Genomic DNA, 22932 nt, shown 5'->3' on the forward strand with positions numbered 1-22932 from the left:
ACTCAATGCGCATGCGCTCCTTTACAGGAAGTGTTAACATTTTCTGTTGCCACCAGCTGATGTAGCCGAATTGTCAACAGTCAAGCGAAGGCTACGATACCCGTGCTCCTGAAACGACATCATAAACGGTAAATAGTTGTGTGCTTGTCTTCCAGCAGTCGTATAACATTGGGGGTGAACAGGTAGAATGTGTGTTTTGTGTCGGGCGTCGAAAAAAATCAGCTTTTATTGGGGGTTTGTCTCGTCCGACCCGAGTCGTCGGAGCGGTGTCCCGTTAGCACATCAAACGCATGATAAGGGCTCATGATCTGATAACAATTCTGCTGCAGGGACTTTAAAAGTGACATCATACGGGAATTCAATGGCCCTCTGTGCAGTCTCCTCAGAACATGAGGCCGAGGTTCGAGTATATTTCAAGTGTCTGAGTTACTGCAGTGATGGGTACTCTGAATTGATGTCTATGACGGAGAACACCGCAATTTTAAACGCAGCAAACGCCAGTTTATAACCGAAACCCTACTGGGATGTGGACGATGCTTCCATACACAAGGAAACTCACTGAAACATTCGTGGTAATTTAATGTAAAGCATTTTACTTGCTTGTTCTTGATGTCATGACAAGGTTTTCTACCCCCCCCCCCTTGTCAAATTATTACCTTCAGACAATATTGATCTGCTGGAAGAGGGTTTTTGCCCTGAGAAAGAAAGAAAGGCAAACACACACATTGAGACCTGGTAAGTGTAATGCAATGCAGCAGTGTGAAGCCATGCAGTGTTTGTATGATTATTCCACATCAGGTATTTAACCATTATTAAAAAGTCTATACGGGCAGAATATAATTTTCATCCAAACTTGTCATTATTTCCTCACACAGACGAAACAAGGAGAGAAGTGGTCAAGACAGCATCGGCAAAGCTTGACGACACAACCAGAGGCAGCACAAGTGTGTGATCTCCCAGAAGCACCTGTCTTCACACCAGGGCAGAGGCCCAGCCCCCCTGCTGTCTCCTACACAGGTCGGTATGAGCTCCAGAGGGAGTGGCGGCCGCTCTAACGGCACTCTACCACAGACCAAGATCTGCCAGTTCAAGTTGGTGCTGCTGGGTGACATGGCTGTGGGAAAGTCCAGCCTGGTGCTGCGATTCGTCAAGGGACAGTTTGATGAATTTCAGGAGACAACCATTGGAGGTGAGGACTAAGAAGCAAAAAAGGAGCATGAAGAGGCAAATGAGGTAGCGTGAATCTACTAACTTGTTTCTTTTTGTATCCCAGCGGCATTCTTGGCCCAGTCGGTGTGTTTAGACGATACCACTGTGAAGTTTGAGATCTGGGACACTGCTGGACAGGAGCGATACCATAGTCTGGCTCCCATGTACTACCGTGGGGCTCAAGCTGCTATCGTGGTCTTTGACATCACCAAGCCGGTAAGATATAACCAGTGTATTCAAGATTTATAGACCTGGGTAATGTCAGCACTCTTCTGGTGTGAATATTGGTTCTTCTGGGACACTCATGTCATCTTCTTTCACTTAAAGAATGAATACATGGCTTTTCTTAACTAACATAACTGATTTCCCAAATGATCTAATTATAAAAATATGACAGCAGCGTAAAAGCCCAAGCCTGTGTGTATTTCACCAACCTCTGATCTTAGTATTTTGCTCTTGGGAGTGGAAAGTTTGTCCTTAAGCTGATAAACTCCTATATTTAAACATATTATTCAAGCACAGCATCCACAGTCATTTTAGTCTGGTATTTACATGTGCGTTAAGATTGTCTTAGCTTGCTGCTGCTGTTTGTTTGTACAGGAGACTTTTGAGCGAGCCAAGGCCTGGGTAAAGGAGCTGCAGAGGCAGGCCAGTCCTAACATTGTTATTGCTCTGGCTGGGAACAAGGCTGACCTTGCAGAGAAGAGACTAGTCGAGTATGAGGTAACGCCCTGGTGGGAGGGTCAGGGCCTGAACTGATGACCATTTTGCAACTTGAACGGCAACCAGTGCTAATGGTAGCTTATAATTAGCAGTCATGGCATTTTGAGTGTATTAAGTAGTTTTTTTTATTTTTATTTTTTATTATATTGGATTTTGGGGGAAAAAAGCTGTGGCGGACAAAAGTTTCAGACTCGAGATGATATTCACAAATGAACCCTACTTTTATGCTTTTTTGGGCCTAAATTGCATTGTTAGTAGAAAACTAACATTACGCTATGAACAAACTACACCGCAGACTAAACTTCATGGCCACTACTAGCTTTGCCCTGTTTCTGTCTGTTTCGGACAATGATGTTTAATGTCCTTGATGTCCTTGTTTTAATACGTATAAATGCCTCACAATTCACAAATTCGGTATTGGCTCATGTGTTTTATTCACCAGAGCAAAGAGTTGGAAATCTTGTAGCTGTATTCACCGTTGACCTTATTTCAGGCATCCAACTGGAACACCCATTCAAAATCAACTCACACTGAGATGAACGCTAACTTCTTTTACAGTCTTAAGGACTTGTTTCTGTGCCATTCTATAAAATGTTTTTTTTGTGTGTTCGTGTGTGTGTGTGTTTTGTAAAGGAGGCCCAGACGTATGCTGAGGACACTGGGTTGCTCTTTATGGAAACATCTGCCAAGACAGCCATGAATGTCAATGAGCTTTTCCTGGCTATTGGTGAGTAGAGGCCCCTCCTCCATTTATAATCAAAACAGAAACTTGAAAAAGTTTTATATTTGGTGTGACTCCATATCGAAGGATCTTGCAAAGGATTACTAAGACATCTCAGGATACAGTTTTGAATATTAACTTTGATAAATACTTCTTTTGCAGCAAAAAAGATGCCAAAAACAGACACCCAAAACCCGACACATGCGGCACGACATCGGGGAGTCAACCTCCAGGACCCAGATGCCCACTCTACCCGAGCATGCTGTGGTGGGAACTAGACCCTCCACAACCTCCACCGTATTCCTCCATCCATACCACCACAACCCTTCAACCATACTGTCTCCTTCAATCACGCAAAAGGGTGGTCCTGATGTGGGGAAGCACAGTATCCACTCACAACCACCTCCCAGCCCCCAACTACACACTCTCCATTCATCCTCCTGGTCAATTGGACGGAAATTCAGAGACAGAAATACAGAGATGGAGGAGGAAGTCACGAGGATCCACAACTCTGGAACTGAGATGAAGCATTTGGATTTTACAAGGTGAAGGTGTAGGGGAGAATAAAAATAAAGAATGTGGAGGACAGCAGCGGCAGTTCTTTTGTAGTATTTAGCACTAATTGTGAATTTTCTTTTTGAAGTTATTCTGCCTTGCATCATTTCTGAGACCTGTTTGCATAAATTGTACAAAGTGAGCAGCACATGTTGGTGAGCAGCCAAGAGAGGAAGGGAGAAAAAAAAGGGGAAGGATTTAAAATAAATAAAGCCAAATGTTAGGTTGCACCTGCTTTTTTTCCCCATCTTTGAGCTTGAACCTGGTCTTAATCCTGAATCTATAAATCCAGCTGTGAATAATCTTACATACTGCAAAGCCCATATCCGCTAATGGCACAGCTAACCTGAAATGACAAAAACTGTGTGTATGGAATGCCTGGTGACCTGCAGTCACATTTCTCCTCCTCCTACTTGTCAAGGTAGAAACTAAAATAGACAATTGAACTACAATCTCCCAACAATGTCCATTTTGCATCAGTTCTCCTGCAGTAGACTTGCTTGCTGTAGTGCAGTGTCCCTTCAACATTTTGGGTTGCAGTGAGTATTGAGTGCAATAAAAGAAATATATGTACTCACATGATGTAAAATTATTGCTGTACATGCACGTAAGAAATCGGTTTACACCAATTATACATCTCTACAACCAACAGGAAGTAGCATTAAATCTTATACGGTTGTGCCTGAGAGAAAAAATAAATGAAGTTGGTTACCGGTGTCCAGAAGAACGATTAAAGGCCCACTTCAATTTTATAGATAAGAGTACACAAGAAAATATGAGAAACATTCACGCTTGTAGCAGAGCAGAGCCCACTTTGTGTTTTGTGTCCCTCATGTGTTCCCCTCTCCTGAAGATTGTTTGTGAAACTTAAATTTTAAGTGTTTAATGTTTTCATGGATTCATTTAACTAAATATCTCGAAACACAGTCGTGTGCTTGGTTGCGGTCCAAAGTTTGCCCAATGAAAATAAGAAAAGAGGAAAAAACAAGAAAAAAAAAAAAAAACAGAAGTGCCTATTTCCAGTTTTTTTTGTGTGTGTGTGTGACTCAAGTGTGTACATTGTAGGCAAAGTGCAGGAAAACAATCTCCACTGGCTTGTAGTTTCTACAAATAACACCCTGTCATTAGGCTCTATCGTATTGGCTCTTTGTATGGCTGTAGAGAGATCTTGTCAAATTCACTGTATGTTAAATATATATGACGGTATTGTCCTAATTTTAATGAAAGTGTATTTTAAGTTTATCACAGCACACTTGTGAACCTGAATGGAATTGTTCCAAGGACTCTGTTATAAACAAAGTTTGATTTCAACAAATACTTGTGTTGAGAAAGATCTTTGCTCTGCTTTATTTTCAGAATTAGACTTTCTGATTCTCATTAAAAACGTTTGAAGATGAATGTTTTCGGTCAGTATTCATATTACAACCTTTTTGTTTTTTTTGGTTCTTCGCTGGGATATTGACACTCATCAACTCGCTCTTTCCAATAAAAAGATTCACTCTTGTGAGCACAAGTACACTCTGGTCTGTGGAAGAAAAAAAACAAATGAAGACATCCAACAGCCACACATCATTGCTTCCTTTAGTTTACCAAATATTTATAAAATAGAGTGACAGTTCATTTTCTAAAAAGGAAAATTTAATTTTCCAGCCTCAAATCATCTTTACTGTCTAGATGTATATTTACAAAAAAAAAAAAAAAAAAAAATCAACTCATCTTTTTTTCTAAAACTTAGCTGATTAAAATATATAAAAATGTGACCATACATTAAACAAAGATTTTTTTTGGCTGACTGCCTTTTTTGTAGAAACTGAACACAGTGACTATACTCCATCTGTTTCTCAAAGCCATAATTTAGATTTTTTTTAAACTTATGTTTGTATAAAAAAAGCAGGCCTTAAAAACATAAACACCCACGTTTATAAATCAAAATAAAAGAAACCGGATGCTCCCTGGCTGCTACTCTCCACACTCCTCATCGTCCACAGTTGCATACATGACCTGGTTCCTGCGTTTGATCCTGGGAGTCGTGCTCTTGCTGTCGCTATCGCCAGACTCATCGCTGGTGCGTTTGAGGATACGTACAGCTCCAGAGTCCCCATCCCCACACATTCCTCCCTTGTCGGCTGCAGAGAGGGAGCGAGGTGCTGCAGGGGTGGAGTGGGACACAGGTGGCAGGATCATCGGGTTGATGGTGCGAGTGGGGGAGGGGTCAGATTTGGGCTCAGGAAGGACCAGACGGCTGGGGCTGACAAAATCACCAGCCGCTAAATCGTCTCCTCTCCTCACCGTCAACTTTGAATCAGCGTCTTCCTTACCCTCCTCTTCCTCCCACTCATCCTCTATCGTGATTTCATCGGGATTAAATGAATTCGATAACCCTGAACTATCTGTGGGGTACTCGCTGGGTTCGTCAACACTTCCTAAGCTACGTGCATCTTCGTCGTCTTCCTCCTCCCCTCCAAGGCTGCCCTGAACTCTCCTAGACTCATCAGCTAACTGCCCAACCTGGGCGTAGATGTCTGTGAGACCAAACGTGGCACAGAGCTCCGTTGTCTGGGGGTTACTGTTATAGCTCGGGGGGGTGTGGGGTTGGAGCTTGCTGGGGTCAAAGGGCGGTACAGTCCGACTAAAGTTGTCTGGAACAGCGAGTTCACCACTGAGATCCTCCACCACCTGCATCATAGCGTCTTCTGAAACTCTGAAATCCCACCTGATGAGAGACAGTCCACAATTTACTAGAGCACATGGAGCCATACTTTGACCCCACTAATGAAATGCTGCAGTCTTTTGGTTGATGATGAAAATAATCAATCAAAACTGGAATAGTTTATAATTCCAATGACAAAAGAATGAAATAATTATAAATATCTTCAAGTGGGATGATGTGCGACTAATGCAGTTTTTCATCAAATAGGTGCTGGTTCTAGGAACCGCTTTCCTTCAAGAGTTTCTGGAACTTGGTTGGGTCTACAGAACCAGCCTGTTTTTTAAATCAGTTTAGAGCTGAATCACTGCGTCATCCATACTGCACAATGCATAGCCTCCCATAGCCAGACGTCCCTCCACAGTGTTGTCAGCACAGGAGAGGTGTTGGGCTCAGCCATTACTGTTCTGCTATAGTAGAAAAATGCTCTGGCTAGTTGATTTTTCTGTACGCCCATCGTGTGCCTTGTAAGACCGTATTCTGTTGGGGAAACTTGTTCATATATTCATATTCGTTGTACATCTTTACAATTATTCACTTAATTAACCCAAAAGACCTGCCACATTTTATGATCCAAATCTTTGTCAAAACTTGCTACGAGCTAGCTAGTGTGACTGACACAGTGATTCTCTGTGTACCGTTCATGCAAGCCGTTATTCTCAGGGGGATTCCAGGGGTGAGCAGTAGTCCTCTGGAGACTGTTGGTGGCCTTCAGAATAGCCAGCCATTCTGGATCGTACTCCAGTCCCTCAGACGAACCGGGTCTCTCAGGAACATCCACGATCTACAATAGAAAAGAGTCCTTACTCAGAACCTTGGAACCCGTCAGCGCTACACTCCTGAGGCCTTCATACACAACAGAATGTTCTCTCACCTGTAAGAATTCCCTGTAGGGCAGACATTTATCCAGGGAAAGGAATTTAGTAACACGTGGGGCTGCGTTCCCTTTGGGCTACAGATTAAAGAACTCAATGAGTTGATGTAACATACTGACATTTCTACAAAGATGTGTCCATGACTAAGGTAAATGTTCATAAACATTTTTCTGTTTACAAATGACAAATAAACAGACATCCACATCAAAATTTGCCAGTGTACATTTAACCAAAATAAATGACGTGCTAAGTGGTTTGACACAAGAAATTCATATATTTAAGTTAATCAATATGAACCAAAAAAGACTGATCTAAGTCCATAAAAACATGATCTAATCGCTGTAAGGGGGTAATACTCATGCGAGCTTCAACACTTATAGCAGCAGAATAAGCGTAGCTCTCACCGGATGATTCATGAGAGCAGCAAATTTCACATGAAGATGTGCGGAGAACCAGTAGGTGGGCTGGAGGTGGTCGAGGAGCTCTGCTGCAGGGGGACTTCCCAGAGTGTTGGACTCCACCTCCTGGCGCAGAAACCTCTTCTTTCGCAACAACTCCTCTGTACTTCCGTGGTGGTAGATCCCCCGAGGCCAGTCGTGGCTCATGAAAATGTCCATGGGCATCTGGATCTAAGTGAAAATAAACAGTTTTGACTCCATTAGCACACGTCTGACCATACTGTAACAGAACGAACAGGTTCATGCCTCGGATCTCTACCTGTTTAAGCTTGAACACCTCAATATTTCGGATGTGATAGACGCTTCGCAATGTATCAGGGTTGTATGGCGGGAATTCATGGTGACCTCAAAGAGCACAGATTTCAAGTAAGTACACAGCACGGCTTACAGAACAGACAGTCAAAGCAACAAGAAAAAAAAACAAAAGCCCTCACCCCTTCTGTAGTCACGCGATTTGAAGATTCCAGATAAGCCACCAATCCTAATGCCTCTGTAGCGAACAACTCCAGCATAACCTACAGACACACAGTCACGTCAAGCCTGAGAACCAGCAAATAAGCAGGCACCCAAAACAATAAAAGCCCTTATCAACTGGTTCCTACCAAGATAATAAATATTGGGTGCTACCCAGCCCCCGTATGGCAGCTCCTGCAGGTGATTGGAAGCCTCGTGGTTCCCCCCAATAAAGATAGTAAGGATGGGAGCCTTTTTCTCTCCAGAATAGTACCTGCAAACCAGACAGTAATATAAATGTTTTGAATAGTCTCTTTCATATGTTAAGCATGCAAAACAAAGAATCACTGACTTGTAAAAGGTCTGCATTGTCCTGTACTTGGCGGGTACAGCCATGCACTTCAGGTCCCCTTCATTTCGCACGGCTTGGAAGTCGCCACAGCAGAGCAGCAAGTCCACTTTCAGCCCTTCTTTCTTCTCCACATACCCGATGGTCTCGTAGATCTTGTCCAGTTCACCATGACAACAGCCTTCTACTGCAATCTTCATCCTTTGAAGACAGGTGAACTGCACATCCCCAAGAAGTTTTAAGTATATCTGACTTCCGACAACATTCCAGATTGATTTGGCTAGTTTAGAACACAGTCTCATCTCAGCCTCCACTGAATATCTGAATCAGTTTTAACACAGGTATGGATTCTATCTTCATTTGCTAACAATGGAAATTTCTTAAAAGGGGATGTGAGCCTATCATATATTAATTATGTGTTATCAATGCCTTCAATAACCATACATCAGCATGTGCGTTTTGTATGACGACAAAACTTGGATAAAAGAACGCTACGAAGTTCCCTTCTACATAAGCCAATATCAACATTATTCTCCAACATACAGGGAGTTAACTAACAGTTACTGGATTTATACAAATAAATATCCTCAAATTGTGGATTTCCGTGCAGTCGTAGACCATTTTAATTCAACAGTCATGTTTCTTATATGCAGAAATAAATGCATAAATGAGATTCGGGGAAGACTTAAAGACCTAACCCGTTTAAGACCCGCCGCTTCGCTTTGAATCCACAGATATTACTGTTATAATGAAATACATTCGTACGAGCTTCTTCACAGTTTTGTTAATCCAGGCGCAAAAGGGTTTGGGCGACTAAGCGGTTCAAATTAGCTGCAACGGCATGCAGTGGCCATGGTGCTGTACAATAACAGCATGTTGACGAACCCGACCCAAAAGCAAACAGGAGGAACGACAATACGTTCACAAGCTCAACCCAAAAATAAGCCAACATTGACCACTTACTGTGATGAAGGAGTAGCCTAAGTGTGAGCCGGTCAAGTCTCGGCCGCCTTAAAGTTTCGAACTCTTACTAAAAAGGCATGTTTCTGCTACAAAATAGCAAAGCCAGCCGAATGAATTTTCCCACCCGACGTCTATGACAAACTGCGTCTGCGCAGTGTGCTCCAAGCGAAAGTTTACCAATTTGGTCACTGGCAGTAGATTCGACGAAATATTTGTGTGACATATTTTTGTTAAATATAAATACTTCAGTACGTGTACGCAGTTTATGTTTACATATATGCCACATTTTATATGTGATATGGTAAATTTTTTTTTTTAATCTTTATTTGTATAGTTCAAATTTTAGTGACGAATCTGACTAATAAGGAAGCACCTACGTCACATTTAAAAACAAAATTTACTTAATTGACAAATCCACTGTGTGTCAGACAGCTCGCTAAGTTAGCGGTGTTGTTTTTGTTGTATACACATTGCTAATAATTACAACTGAACACCCAAAAGAATATAGTTACTTATTTTTGTCATCGCGCCACCAAGGATTTGCTTAATTTATCTGCAATTACTTTTTAAAAGCTGCTCACAATTGCTCTGGGGGGAGGAGTGTCTGCAAAGTGCTGCGCCGATTGGGGCGCTCAATCGGGGGAAGAGAGATGGCGTGCTTGTTGGAGGCCCCTCTCCGTATCAGTGTGCTGTCTGTGAGTGTAACTCTTTTAGTTTTAAATTGCATTGTTACATCGCACTGCGTCCATTGCTGCAATAAGTGGCTAATAGCATTTAATCAAACGCAAAGCTAGGAGTTGTCCAACTATGGCGGGTGTATGTCTTCTGTTAGCATGTAAGCTAAGTTAATGGCTTTGCAACATGTAGCACTGTAGCGGTCCTCCTACGTAGAGCTTGGTGAGAAGAAATTGTGTATCGAGCTCAGGTAGACAGGCGGGAACGTCCTGAATGCTTCGAATGGAGCATGATAGGGTTGTGTCCGCTCGCCCCGCCGGCGTATTTAAGAAAGCAAACCAAGCGAACTATGTAGCTGTCAGTGTCACCCGGAATGAGTTAGCATGTAACTGCTACGAGTGAGAAACTGTCTCCTCTCTGCGTTTTGAAAGTTCTCAATCACTCATTTAGAACGGTTAACGCATAATGAAACATACATGGTGGCAATATCCGTTATATTACAACAATTTTACTGTAATTTGGCCATTTATGCTACAGCCGACTAGCTATGATAGCAAACTTGATGTAGCAAGCACGTAGGTGCCCCTTTAGCCAACTTCATTTTTTTTAAATAATCTACTTTGTTTTTCAAAAAACTTCATTTCTACACATTGAAACCACTTCATAATTACTCCATCTAAAACTTTGCTTCCAAAAATATGTAAAGGTAACGTGATGTGTCCGCTGTTCAGAGAGCCCTTGTGTAGATTGCAGCACTGGAAACCAACAGTAATAGTGTGTGTTGCTCCTCTGGTAAGTTCTGGTCAAAGCTGCCGGCGATATAAACAAAGTTTTATAGTGTCACAATCAGCCACTGGTTGCCTGCCATGGATGATTCTGAATGTGTCAATGTGTCGGGGTGCATGATGATGAGTGTGAATGGATCAGCATTTTTCTCAGTTACAGTGATTGATTGATGGTTGTGAAGATACCAGTGAAAAGCCAGTGACTTAAAATAGAATTTTATCAGCCTTTTTTGTAACGTGTAGATTTTTTATGCTTTCATATGGTTGCTCTATGCTGAAACATTATTCATTGCATGATATTGATTGTAAAATGCAAAAATTGGTCTGCTGATATCAATAATCTATACAGTATGTTTGTTTCTGTTATTTGTGTGCTGTATTTATGGAAATACTTTGGTACTGAGGTATCTCAGGTATTTTACAGTTAGGTATCTCTAAGCAGTGAGGTGAAATCATAAATTTTGCCGTCTGTTGTTTTATTTCTTGTCACCTACAGGAAGTCACTGCCACGAGTCGCCATTATGTGGATAGATTGTTCGACCCCGACCCACAGAAAGTCCTGCAGGGAGTCATGTAAGAAGTCCATCTTGCTGGAGCGTCACATTGTATGACTGTGATAACTGACTAGCCCGTGTGTGACAGCATAGTCAGCTGATGCTGATTTTTCTACTTGTATTCTTATCAGCACCGATGAAGGTTCGCTGCTAAAAAGCATTAATTGAAAGTCTCTTCTCAGAAGTTCGTCATGGCATTTGACTAAAGTTATTAAGAACAGAGCGTTTATTTTTGAGGTTCATGCTCATATATTCTGTACAAAACTGATTGTTTTTTTTTGTTTTTTTTTAACTGGAGCAAGACGTCTGTGTTTACATGCACAGGCCTTCATGTGACAGTCTATTTCAAAATCTATTTCACTGTTCACGTGACTTGATATCTCTTTCAACCCCCCCCCCCCCCCCCGATGCTAGCTCACCTCTCCCCGTGCTGCAGTGACTATTTCCATCTTTATTTTTAAACTCTGAAGTGACTAGCTCTGGTTACGGCTTGCACCCTTCCAGCAGCCTAGCACCTGCCCGACTTGACTGCCTGCTACAGCTGTACTTTTCCACCAGCCTCACTCACCTGCTATTTGATATTATCAGGTTCACTTTCAGAGGAGCAGTGTGAAAGGCCGCATGCAAAACAAGTGTCACTACGTTGAAGTTCCACGGTGCCGAATTTGATTCCCTTCACTTGTTGAGTGACGTGTACTCAGTGGAAGCATTGTGATTGGATGACATTGATCCGTTGGGTTTTTACGTACGTGTGTGTGTGTGTTCACAGTGACATGAAGAATGCAGTCATAGGAAACAATAAGCAGAAGGCCAATCTGATCGTCCTTGGAGCTGTGCCAAGGTACGTCTGCACACCCTTCCTTGTTACGCTGTAATTATCTTGCTCTTCCCTGTTTTTTTCCCCAAAATATTATTCATAGACACTTGTGAGATGGATGAAACATTAGTTTTACAAAAGACAGATTTAATACAATGAATAAGTACAAGTGTGACATAAACATAGATAATGTTACATCTATAAAGAGTGTGTAAACATTACCCGTTCTTTCCTAATTCTTGGCTCAGCAAAATTGCTTTAATATATGTACATTTTTTGTTTCCAGGTTATTATACCTGCTTCAACAGAGTTCCTCCAGTCTGGAGCTACGGACGGAGTGTGCTGTGGTGCTGGGCAGCCTCGCCATGGGCACTGAGAACAACATCAAGTCCCTGGTGGACTGTCACATCATCCCTGCCCTTCTTCAAGGTTGGGACACATGTGCACTTAGGTGTAAAACGGACGACTGCAGAGAGCTTCATCTTTAAAACCCACAAGAGACATAATGAGAACGCGTGTGTGTATTTGCAGGTCTCCTGTGTCCGGACCTGATTTTCATTGAAGCTTGTCTTCGATGTCTCCGAACGGTTTTCATTAGTCCAGTCACCCCTGTGCAGCTGCTTTATACTGTAAGTTGTCTCACCAGCAGATTCTATCAGGTTCAGCTGGAGACCATCCACACGGTTCCACCCAGAGTTCACAAGTGCCTCAGTGCTTGTTCAAAGTCACATCAAGCTGCATAATCACAAGGTTTTAGAAGGAAAAATGGCCAAATTAAAAGCAAGTCCATGCTTGTTTGTTGTTCGCTTCTGCCACGGCATTGATTCTCATGTGATCTAGCAAATCCAGCTGCCTACAGCACTGTAAAACCCTCCTGGTGGGGGTCGACAGCATGTAGAGGAAGGAACAAAGCTGCCATGGAATCCCAGTGTTACACATGTTCTGCTAAAGACCTTAATTGCCATACGTAGAAAAAAAACCCTGCATCTGTAATTTACTATGTTGACTTTGACTTGGATGCTGCGGTCTCTCTGGATTGGCAGACAGGGGTGGTGGTTACCCTTATTAAGAAGGGGGACTGGAGGGTCACACTCCTCTGGCTCCCTGGTAAGGTCTATTCGGGGGTTCTGGAGAGGAGGGTGCATCGGATAGTTGAACCTCAGATCCAGGAGGAGCAGTGTGCTTTTTGTCCTGGTCGTAGAACTGTGCACCAGCTCTACGCGCTCAGCAGGGTCCATGAGGGTGCATAGGAGTTTGGAGCCTGCAGAAGGCATTCAACCGTGTCTCTCGGGGGACTGAGGGTTGGACTCTGCCAAGGCTGCCCTTTGTCATCGATTCTGTTCATAACTTTTATGGACAGAATGTCTAGGCGCAGCCAGGGTGTTGAGGGGATTCGGTTTGGTGGCTGCAGGATTGATGTCTGCTTTTTGTGGACGATGGGGTCCTGCTGGCTTCATCAGGCAGTCACCTTCAGCTCTCGCTGGATCAGTTTGCAGCCGAGATAGGAATCTGCACCTTCAAGTCCGGGTCCATGGTTCTCGCCTGGAAAAGGGTGGAGTGCCATCTCTGGGTCAGGGTTGAAATCCTGGCCCAGGTGGAGAAGTTCAAGTACCTTGGGGTCTTGTTCATGAGTGAGGGAAAGATGGAACGTGAGATCGACAGGCAGATTGGTGCGGCGTCTACAGTGATGTGGACTCTGCATCGGTCCGTTGTGGTGAAGAGGGAGCTGAGCCAAAAGGCAAAGCTTTCAATTTACCGGTTGATCTACGTTCCTATCCTCACCTTTGATCGTCATTTGGTAATAATTGAAAGGACAAATTCGCAGGTACAAGCGACTGAAATGAGTTTCCTCTGGAGGGTGGCTGGGCTCTCTCTTGGAGACAGGGTGAGAAACTCTGCCATCCCAGAGGAGCTCGGAGTAGAGCTGCTGCTCCTTCACATTGAGAGGAGTCAGATGAGGTGGCTCAGGCCTCTGGTCAGGATGCCTCCTACACGCCTCCCTGGGGACACGCTGGAGACACTGTCTCTCTCAACTGGCCTGGGACCGCCTCAGGATCCCCCGTGAGGAGCTGGACGCAGTGGCATGGGAGAGGGAAGTCTGGGTTTTTGTGCTTAGGCTGCTGCCCCCTTGACCCGACGCTTAACTGGACAAAGATGGATGGATGGATGGACTTGATCAAAACCTCATGATTCTCATAATTAAGGATCATTTTTGTTTGTTTTGCCTTGAAGGATCCCACTGTGATTCCTCATCTAATGTCTTTACTGAGCCGCTCACACAGGACTCAGGAGTACATCACACAGATCTTTTCCCACTGTTGTAAGGTATTTGGTCACACACACACACACACACACACACACACACTCACTCTGTGGAGTGCATAACTCTTAGCAGGAGCAAGAGTCATTGTTGATTGAATGCATCTTTACTCAGACACCAGAGCACCAAACGGTTCTTTTCAACCACGGCGCCATCCAGAACATTGCCCCTCTGCTCATCTCCCCCTCTTATAAGGTGAATGGCTGTTTGGCTCTAAGTGGAAGCACTATGACACACCACACACTCTGCATACACACCCCACATTCTGTATACACACCTCTATAGAGGACGTTTCCCTATCTACAGGTTCGGATGCAGGCGTTAAAATGTTTCTCAGTCCTGGCTTATGAGAATACGCAAGTCTCCACGACACTGGTGAATGGTGAGTCGGCTCTTCTCGTCTGGTCTCATTTCTTTTCTCTCCTAATCTGATCGGTTTCTTTCCATGTGTTTCTCTTGTCCAGTGCTGGTGGACGGTGAGCTGCTATCTCAGGTATTTGTTAGAATGATGCAAAGGGATCAACCCATTGAAATGCAGCTAACTGCAGCCAAATGGTAAGGGAGGCCAGAGTCACTCCCATTGATCTGGACGTGCTCTCTATGACGGGATGTTCTCTCCTTCTGCCTCAGTCTAACTTACATGTGCCGAGCAGGCGCCATCAGGACGGATGATGGCTGCGTAGTCCTAAAGGTGAGACTTGATATTATTCTTCCAGGACGATATCACTGGCTGGCTGCTCTGGATGTAAAGTTTCTCCTGGTTTCTGGTCCCTCATCCAGACACTACCCTGCCTCGTCCGAATGTGCAGTAAAGAGCATCTGCTGGAAGAGCGGGTGGAAGGAGCAGAGACACTGGCCTACCTAATAGAGCTGGACGTGGAGCTGCAGAGAATTGCCAGCACCACTGACCATCTGGTAGCGATGCTGGCGGACTACTTCAAGTACCCCAGCTCCGTCTCTGCTATCACGGACATCAAGAGGGTGAGCGAGGGGCAGGTCTTCTAACATGTGACCGAGGGATGTATCATCAGTCCTACTCAGAACCAGAATGATTTCCTACGAGGCCGTTAAATCCACGGTGTGTTTGTATCCGACTCACGTTTAGCCGCTGAAGCGACCCAATAATCCCTCCTGGTTCTCAGCTTTTTCACTTCTATTTGGGAGTGAGAAGAAGGCGTTTGATCTTCAGTTAAACTTTGATTTCAATCAAATAATTTAAGTTGAGCAATGTAATAGTTGTAAACCAGCAGCTGTGACATTTAGATCAAATAACTTTCTGAAATATTGAATCCTGCTGCCATGAAAATATGTATCAGCAGATGTTAAAGGATGCAGACGCTGAACAATGTGACATGCTAAACTTGAGCAGAATATCCAGAGCGTCTGACGTATACAGAAGTACTTTGATGAAGCTTGTAAAGGTTCTGGCATGTCTCCCCCCTCTGTCCTGTCCAGCTGGATCATGACCTGAAGCATGCGCACGAGCTGAGACAAGCTGCTTTCAAACTTTACGCCTCGCTAGGCTCCAACGACGAGGACATCCGCAAAAAGGTGCCTTGTGCTTGTGTCTCATATATGAATGCGTTCCATTTGGTAATTTAAACGCCTGTTTGTTTGTTTTTCTCTTTTCTTTTTCAAGATTACCGAGACGGAGAATATGATGGACAGGATAGTCAGCGGCCTGTCAGAATCCAGCATTAAAGTCCGCTTGGCAGCCGTTAGGTAGTGAGACTTCCTCTGCTCTGACTCATCTGCTCCTGCTAATGCCACATTCTCAAAATATCTCCAGATATATTTATCTGTCTTTAGTTGATGAATTCATGCTCATCTCTGTCAGTGGTCCAGTGTCTCACTATCGGGAATCTTGCATCCTGGGATCTTGGATCACAGGATGGTGACAGCTGCTATAAATATACCAGCGTCTCTACCCGCAGTTCCTCTTTAGTGTGTGGCTTGTGTCTCTCCTCTTATCAAGAACAAATATCTGGTTCACATATGACTGCAGCGCTGCTCAAAACCAGTTGTGTATTTTCTTAAATTTGAGGTTTTCCAAAAACTGCTCATGATGGAATCGGACGTGGATTAAACCGTTTTTGGATTTAATTTCCCATTTGAATTGTGTGTCCGTGTGTGTTTTCTTGTCCAGGTGTCTTCATAGTCTTTCACGATCGGTGCAGCAGCTGAGGACCAGCTTCCACGACCACGCCGTGTGGAAACCCCTCATGAAGGTCAGTTGGGAGGAAGATGTTAAGCTCTGCTCAACCCCAAAATGTAGAGTATTTTTGTTTTTAGATTTTCCTCTTTCTGCTGAGGGCATTTCCAGAGACAGACGGGTATTCACGTTAGCTCACGGTCATCTGGTTGTGCTCTGGGGTCTGAATGGTGAAGACAGTTGGAGAACTCAGCTCAAGGAAACAAGGATTTGTTGTCATGGGCAACTTTGACGTCATGTGGACGTTCTATTATTTAAAAGTGGCCTTAAAGGTGCTGGTTTAGCTGTCACGAGTAGGGCAGTGATTGCTCTGAAGGGTCGTTCTGAAACCTGAATGTTGCATCAGCTGGTTCCAACCCTGAGGTCAAAGTTGGAGATAAATCTGATATTTTGTGATGTCACACAGTCCATGGCCCCGCCCCTTAAGCAGACTAGATGAAGGGGTGGGACATGGCTTCTCAAATAACAAGCACTGCACTAAATCAAGGGGCGGGGCATGTAGCAGTAATGACATCACATCATAATTGGATCCAACAAGGTTCAAAAGTGGCTGTTAAAGCACATAAAGGCCATAACTGTGGAACGCCTCCAAGGGATTTCCTTAAATCTGCCACAAGCCTCCACCAGGACTCGAAGGACTGTAGTTGGTATGCAGAGGCGGACCACCACCGTGCAGGGTCGCCCTCCGAGGGGGAGTGAAATGAAAGACAACAGAGTAACTGGGGTGTGTTGCTGTCTTATGTAGCTGCTGCAGAACGCACCAGACGAGGTTCTTGTCATGGCCTCGTCTACACTATGCAACCTACTGCTGGAGTTCTCTCCCAGCAAAGAGGTACACACACTCACACTCACACACAACTTTATGCAACAAGTAGATTCTACACTAGCATTACTATTTATCTTTTGCGTGTCTGCAGCCCATCCTGGAATCAGGGGTAATTGAATTACTATGCAGTCTGACCCAGAGTGAGAGTCCTGCACTCAGGGTCAACGGGATCTGGGCCCTGATGGTAAGAAGAGAAGTAACAGTTGCCTCTGCAGATGTGATAAACATTCCAGACCTTGAACCTTTCTAATAGAAAGATGTGTGTGTGTGTGTGTGTGTGTGTGTGCGTGTGTGTGTGTGTGTGTGTGTGTGTTTGTTCAGAACATGGCGTTTCAGGCAGACCAGAAGGTGAAGGTGGAGATTGTTCAGTGTCTGGGTACAGAACAGTTGTTCCGCTTGCTATCAGACCCCGACACCAACGTGCTGATGAAGACCCTCGGTTTACTGCGTAATCTGCTATCAACACGCCCAGTGAGAGACACACACACACACACAAATTACTTAACAGACACTCAAGTATCAGTAAATCCCTCACTGATGTCGCTCCTGTGCGGACGTCTGGTTCTCGCAGCACGTACGATGCTGTGTGTTTTGGGAACATTCTCTTCTTTAAAGTTCCTCTGTTATGATCCTAAATGTGAAAGACTGAAGTTTCTCAAGGGATCAGAAAGTTTGGATCGATTTCTAGACCGTCCTCCCAGGCGCTTTTCAAATATCAACGGGAATAATATTGATCAGGAACTAAACTGATCACAGGGGCGTCGGACCTCTTCTACTGTTTCAAAGGACCGGTGCAGTGCTTGTTGTTAGAGGGCTCGTGTGACATCACAACCCTAAATGACCTCTGACTGTGGTGTCAGTCGTCACTTTGATCCTGGAGGTTCTGTCTTTGAGTCTTGTGACTTTTTCACCTGTGTGCCAACATTGTCAATCATTTAGACTCTCTAGGTGTTAATGTGTACAACCGTGTGTGTGTGTGTGTGTGTGTGTGTGTGTGTGCGTGCGTGCGCTGACTCATGCACTCTACTGTCATCAGCACATTGACCAGACTATGAGCTCTCACGGGAAGCAGATCATGCAGGCGGTGACCCTCATCCTGGAGGCAGAGCACAGTATAGAGGTCAAAGAGCAGGTGAGCTCGCCCTCTGCCTCCTACACAAGGCTTCCAACCTATAAGTCACCCTGCAGCGTCACATGACAGAGAGCAAAATGTTGCTGTAACAGCTAAGGAGGCTTATTTCTTATCCGTCAGACGCTGTGCATCCTCGCTAACATCGCAGACGGCAACACAGCCAAGGAACTCATCATGACCAATGACGACATGCTCCAGAAAATCAAATACTACATGGTACAGTTGCTGCTCTTCTAATGCAGAGTCATTGTAGTGTGGAACTGCAGCGAGGCGACCTGAGTTTGGGTTGTCCGGCTCACATGTGCTCTCTCCTCCTGCAGGGGCATTCGAATGTGAAACTGCAGCTTGCTGCTACTTTCTGCATCTCGAACCTTATCTGGAATGAGGAGGATGGTAAGAGGGCCACCACTGGGGTAGGAGGAGGAGAACGCGACGGGGAGGTTTTGGTATTTCTGTTGACGTGTTGGAAGCTCTAATGCTGTGCCACGTCTACAGATCATGGCGGTTTAGAGTCATTACCTTTAGGTGCACAATGTTGCCCTCACTCGCGAGTCAGTGAGGTCACCTCTCCAGTCTTCTGCTCAAGAAGAATTTTGTGTTTTCTGGCCTCGGTGCTGGTGAAGCCGCAGGCCGGAAGCGCTGTTGGGTTGTCCCGTCGTTAATCTCATTCTCATTGATGTAATTAGCAGGAATTCAAGTCCAGACGCTACTGACTGACCGGCTCGGTGCAGACATCTATCAGGGTTATCTCTGCTTTGATCTGTCCTCAGGCTCTCAGGACCGTCAGGACAAGCTGAGGGAGATGGGTTTCGTGGACGTTTTGCACAAACTCACCCAGGCCTCTGACCCTAACCTCAGTGACAGGTGGGTCAGGACAACCGAATCCGAACATCCTCATTACGAAGGTATCAAAATGCTGAGCAGGGTGCACAGATTGTGTCTCTCCCTCAGGGCGAAGACGGCGATGCAGCAGTACCTGGCGTGACGACAGAGGGGAGCGACCGCCCTACTGCCAGCCTAACTAACAATCCTCGGGAGGACGCCTTCCATCGGTTCCTTGGTTTCTTCTTACATTTAATATCAAGGCTCGTTATGTTGCACAGAGACACCTTTTTGTTTTTTTTTTCTTCTTCTTCTTTTTTGGTTTTTTGGAACTGTGGCCGGCCTCCCTTCACCTCGCACCCGCCTGCTTAATACCGCCAACTCAACCCAGCCTCGACAGGTTTGCTCACTCCAGAACGTCACCGTGGAACCTCAGAAACTCTGACACCACGGGTGATGGGTGATCAACAGTTTGGAAGGTTTCACCTCTGAAGTTTTTTTTTTTCCCCAACAACGAAGTGAAATTGTTCTCTTTGGGACTTGTGAGATGCGTGATATATATTTGCATATACATAGAGAGATATATATATATATATATATATATCCCTCTATAATATGTATATATATAATTGTTTGGTTTTTTTTTTGAGTGCAGCAGCCTGACAAGTTCACATCCTGTTTCCAGGAGACTTGGAAGCGGTGCTCATGGACACTCTGGTCTCAGAACCGGACTACGAGCTTTGACACGAGCAAGGCTGTTGGACTGCAGTTGTTTTAAAGAAATGCTATTATTATTATTATTATTATTAATATGAATTCATGTTTTCTTAAGGCATCTCAAGCAAGGACATTTAGAAAAACAGACTGCCTATTTTGAAATTAGGGTGTTTTTTTTCTTTTGTGGATACATACCTCGTAAATATATAAATATATATAAATAGAAACATATAAATATATATTTTTGGATTTTTATTTTCCCCTGACCCTCTGTTTGTTTTCATTCTTCCTCTTTGAATCGTAACTCTTGGCACAGTAGGTTGAATCCACCTCAGGTTGATGATGCACGTAGGGATTTGATAACTTGATTGAAAGAGGTGAAAAATGCCCCTGAATTTTTTTTTTTTGCTTTGGCCAACGTTTTATTCTGCGTGCACTGCAGCCTGTCACTTCTGTCCAGTGTCATTATAATCCCAATGGGAAATGTAGTTTCAGAGTCAAGCGTGCTAACTCTGGCCGGCCCGGCCGCTAACTAACAGGCGTGAATGCACACACCACCAGATTCAAGAGGAGGCATGAATCCTCACCTCCGTGGACTCCAATGTGGATGTTTCTGCATTCTGTGCTGCCCCCCCCCCCCTTCCCTTTTCTTGTGTTTGTCAAAAGGGATATAAGAAATTACCAAGCTCCGGGGTTTATTTCCTGCGATGTGTTTTTAGAAGCGAGAAAGGACAGAGTAGATGTGAGGAATCGAGGACGAACCATTTGAGACTGGCCCCTGGAGGGTAAGACACTAAGTGCATCCGCAGCAGCAGCATCAAGTGCATCATGGTGTCTCATCACTCTCGTATAATCAGGATATTTCAGGATCGTTGTTCCCTGATACTTCAAACCTCACTCAAGCTCTGATAGAATGAATGTTCACTGAAAATATATGCAGACCTGACGAAGGATTTCCTCTGTGTCGAGTCTTTTGTTTTTTTTTTTCCCATTCTTGCAGTACTCGGAGGTAAGATTGCACACTTGTTCAAGTTGTTTCACCTTAAAAGCTTCAGGGATGAAAGCAGAGGTGTGTGGGCTGCTTCAAGTGTTCAGTGGGGAGAGGGCTCATGGCTAATATAAGCACATCGCACTTGGAGTTGGTATTCTTGGTCACTGAGCTCACTTTTGTGTCATTAACATTCAAATCAGCGAGGTATTTGCATCTGTTCCTCCTAAAAATACCGACCCAGAGATAATTACACTTACTCATATTCTACAAGTACATTTCTGAATTAGTAAATGTGTCCAAATCATCACAAATATTCAGTAGAAGTTTTCAAAAGCTCTTGCACTAACAATATGTGTGTGTGTGTATATACTGTACATATACAAATATATACACAGATTAAATACATAGAACATTGTGATAATCCAAAATTGCAAATGTTACACTGAAAATTTTGAATTCCAAACTGACAGAAACTGATAAATGGCCCAGAACAGACCTTTTTTTTTTGTGACCTGAAAATCTGCCAAACAAACAAACAGCAATATTGGGCTTTTATTGGTGAGTCTGAATGGATCTTGTACGAATCCACATTTGGGAGATCAAATCTAATGAAGGGGGGTGGGCACCTTTGTCTCAATTTTAGCTTTTGATGCAAAATAATCAAGAAAATCCTGCATCCTGCTGCGTATTTATCATAACCACGACAACTACAACATGGAAAATGAGTTCAAACAGGAGCTTTGTCTCATGGTGAAAGCAAGTGGCTACAAGAGTCTTATTGATTCTGAAAGTACCTTCAAACAGTGGTCAACAGTGTTGACCTTTCAGGTTTTACACATCGATTTCTGTAGAGAAACGGATGCGACTCATTCAGCGGTAGCACGTAGCGGGAACGAGCCGAGGTCGGGCCGGTTCCCAGGGACAGAGCAGGAGTCTCGACATCTTCTAAAACAATGCTTCTTTATTGTTGTACAGTATGTAATCCTGGCAAAGTTTTATGTAACAGCAGTAGTTAATAAAATACATCTGAAACCCCAGCGACCTCCAGCAGGGCGGGTCGTTTGTCTACTCCCGTCAGCCCTCCGCAGCTCGACAGCAGGCACATTCCTCATGCAGAAAAAGAACGAAAAAAGAAAGAAAGAAAAAAAAAAGCTGTGACATGCATTTGACTTAAAAACTGTTTGTGTACCCACCCTGCTCATGCTATCATGAGAATATAAGCACTCCATCAATGGGAGGTCTGCTCGTAGTAGTCACAGTCCAGCCCCCCCCCCCCCCCCACCCCCACCCCCCCCCCCCCACCGTTAGAGAAAATAGAAAACCATAAATCTGACTGTCTATATTACAAGTGGTGGAGCCGTCGCTGCACTGAGCAACACGCCACCAAAGCACAAACATGATTTCACTCAAGACTTCCATTTGGATGCAGTTTTCAAATTTTTTTTCCTTTAGTTGCCTCCAAATAGGATTTAGTTTAGTTTGGGAAGAAGGGGTTGAAACTGATGAGGATGACGATGAGTGTTCAGATATGTGCGGCTGCTACATAGGAGATGATTCCACTCTAATCTGGAGTGCTTCTATCTGTTTCCTCTCCTCATCTCCCCGGGAATATATTACCTTCTTTTCTTTCTTTTTTTTAAATCAACAAAAATAAATACACTGCTTCAATAAATAAATAACTTCCATCAAGGTGCAAGTGTTCTCTTTCAGTGAATTCGATGGCTTTCTCATAAATTTAGTCAGTAATTTAGCCTGCCTGTAGTAGTCGACCCCAGGGGAGTCGTCACGCGGAGAAGGCACGAATGGCTGGATGGCTAAAGCTCAGGAGTGATGTAAAAGTTTGCTTTACAATCTGGTTGGTTGGTTGTAAACAGTCAGGATGGTGGCGACAGAGTGACATATGGCTGATGTTTATATTATAACCCCCCCGCCCCCCTCATAAATCATGCTCTTATTTTTTGGCACACAAAGAACCCGCAAGCCCATATTTCTGCTTCCTGACATGCTCAACTGGTCCGTATACTTCTTTAACGAGGGACAGACAGATGTAGAATGTGTATGTGTGGAA

At 44.1% G+C, this 22932-nt stretch overlaps 3 protein-coding genes across 5 annotated transcripts; 2 read left to right on the forward strand and 1 right to left on the reverse strand.

Annotated features, from left to right (window-relative positions):
• Positions 1 to 3443, forward strand: rab5b (RAB5B, member RAS oncogene family). Of its 2 annotated transcripts, XM_086220152.1 has the most exons (7): positions 27 to 128; positions 663 to 735; positions 876 to 1189; positions 1274 to 1425; positions 1810 to 1932; positions 2566 to 2659; positions 2816 to 3443. In XM_086220152.1, the coding sequence occupies exons 3-7, from the start codon at positions 1024 to 1026 to the stop codon at positions 2929 to 2931; spliced, it is 651 nt and encodes a 216-aa protein (XP_086076278.1). In that variant the 5' UTR covers positions 27 to 128; positions 663 to 735; positions 876 to 1023; the 3' UTR covers positions 2932 to 3443. The 2 variants fall into 2 exon arrangements, with proteins under 2 accessions (XP_086076279.1, XP_086076278.1); XM_086220153.1 differs by lacking the exon at positions 663 to 735 and having other exon boundaries at positions 1 to 128.
• A 1077-nt stretch (positions 3444 to 4520) lies between these two features.
• Positions 4521 to 9155, reverse strand: dbr1 (debranching RNA lariats 1). Its single transcript, XM_086220150.1, has 9 exons — positions 9014 to 9155; positions 8054 to 8268; positions 7851 to 7975; positions 7683 to 7763; positions 7508 to 7593; positions 7195 to 7419; positions 6790 to 6867; positions 6554 to 6699; positions 4521 to 5921 (listed from the first exon to the last, which is right to left on the reverse strand). Exons 2-9 carry the CDS (start codon positions 8248 to 8250, stop codon positions 5168 to 5170), a joined length of 1692 nt encoding a protein of 563 aa, XP_086076276.1. The 5' UTR covers positions 8251 to 8268; positions 9014 to 9155; the 3' UTR covers positions 4521 to 5167.
• A 267-nt stretch (positions 9156 to 9422) lies between these two features.
• Positions 9423 to 21191, forward strand: armc8 (armadillo repeat containing 8). Of its 2 annotated transcripts, XM_086220155.1 has the most exons (22): positions 9423 to 9708; positions 10970 to 11046; positions 11797 to 11868; positions 12131 to 12273; positions 12376 to 12473; positions 14077 to 14169; positions 14279 to 14359; positions 14471 to 14546; positions 14629 to 14719; positions 14795 to 14855; positions 14945 to 15145; positions 15620 to 15715; positions 15804 to 15886; positions 16311 to 16392; positions 17122 to 17208; positions 17294 to 17386; positions 17524 to 17673; positions 18239 to 18334; positions 18455 to 18550; positions 18655 to 18727; positions 19105 to 19198; positions 19286 to 21191. In XM_086220155.1, the coding sequence occupies exons 1-22, from the start codon at positions 9664 to 9666 to the stop codon at positions 19317 to 19319; spliced, it is 2022 nt and encodes a 673-aa protein (XP_086076281.1). In that variant the 5' UTR covers positions 9423 to 9663; the 3' UTR covers positions 19320 to 21191. The 2 variants fall into 2 exon arrangements, with proteins under 2 accessions (XP_086076281.1, XP_086076282.1); XM_086220156.1 differs by lacking the exons at positions 17122 to 17208; positions 17294 to 17386; positions 17524 to 17673.
• The last annotated feature ends 1741 nt before the right edge of the window (positions 21192 to 22932 follow it).

Source organism: Aulostomus chinensis, chromosome 12 (assembly GCF_037954235.1).
Source record: "Aulostomus chinensis isolate RoL2024-O1b breed Wild chromosome 12, RoL_Achi_v1.0, whole genome shotgun sequence".
NCBI lineage: Eukaryota > Metazoa > Chordata > Actinopteri > Syngnathiformes > Aulostomidae > Aulostomus > Aulostomus chinensis.

Excerpts from the sequence above, each read along its gene's own strand:
- rab5b (XM_086220153.1), top strand. The coding sequence starts at position 1,024 with ATGAGCTCCAGAGGGAGTGGCGGCCGCTCTAACGGCACTCTACCACAG. Across the intron at positions 1,190-1,273 it reads TCAGGAGACAACCATTGGAG|CGGCATTCTTGGCCCAGTCG; the intron begins GTGAGGACTAAG and ends TTTGTATCCCAG. Across the intron at positions 1,933-2,565 it reads AGAGACTAGTCGAGTATGAG|GAGGCCCAGACGTATGCTGA; the intron begins GTAACGCCCTGG and ends TGTTTTGTAAAG.
- dbr1 (XM_086220150.1), bottom strand. The coding sequence starts at position 8,250 with ATGAAGATTGCAGTAGAAGGCTGTTGTCATGGTGAACTGGACAAGATC. Across the intron at positions 6,868-7,194 it reads CTGCTCTCATGAATCATCCG|CCCAAAGGGAACGCAGCCCC; the intron begins GTGAGAGCTACG and ends TTTAATCTGTAG. Across the intron at positions 6,700-6,789 it reads CCTACAGGGAATTCTTACAG|ATCGTGGATGTTCCTGAGAG; the intron begins GTGAGAGAACAT and ends TTTCTATTGTAG.
- armc8 (XM_086220155.1), top strand. The coding sequence starts at position 9,664 with ATGGCGTGCTTGTTGGAGGCCCCTCTCCGTATCAGTGTGCTGTCT. Across the intron at positions 12,474-14,076 it reads CTGTGCAGCTGCTTTATACT|GATCCCACTGTGATTCCTCA; the intron begins GTAAGTTGTCTC and ends TTTGCCTTGAAG. Across the intron at positions 18,728-19,104 it reads TATCTGGAATGAGGAGGATG|GCTCTCAGGACCGTCAGGAC; the intron begins GTAAGAGGGCCA and ends ATCTGTCCTCAG.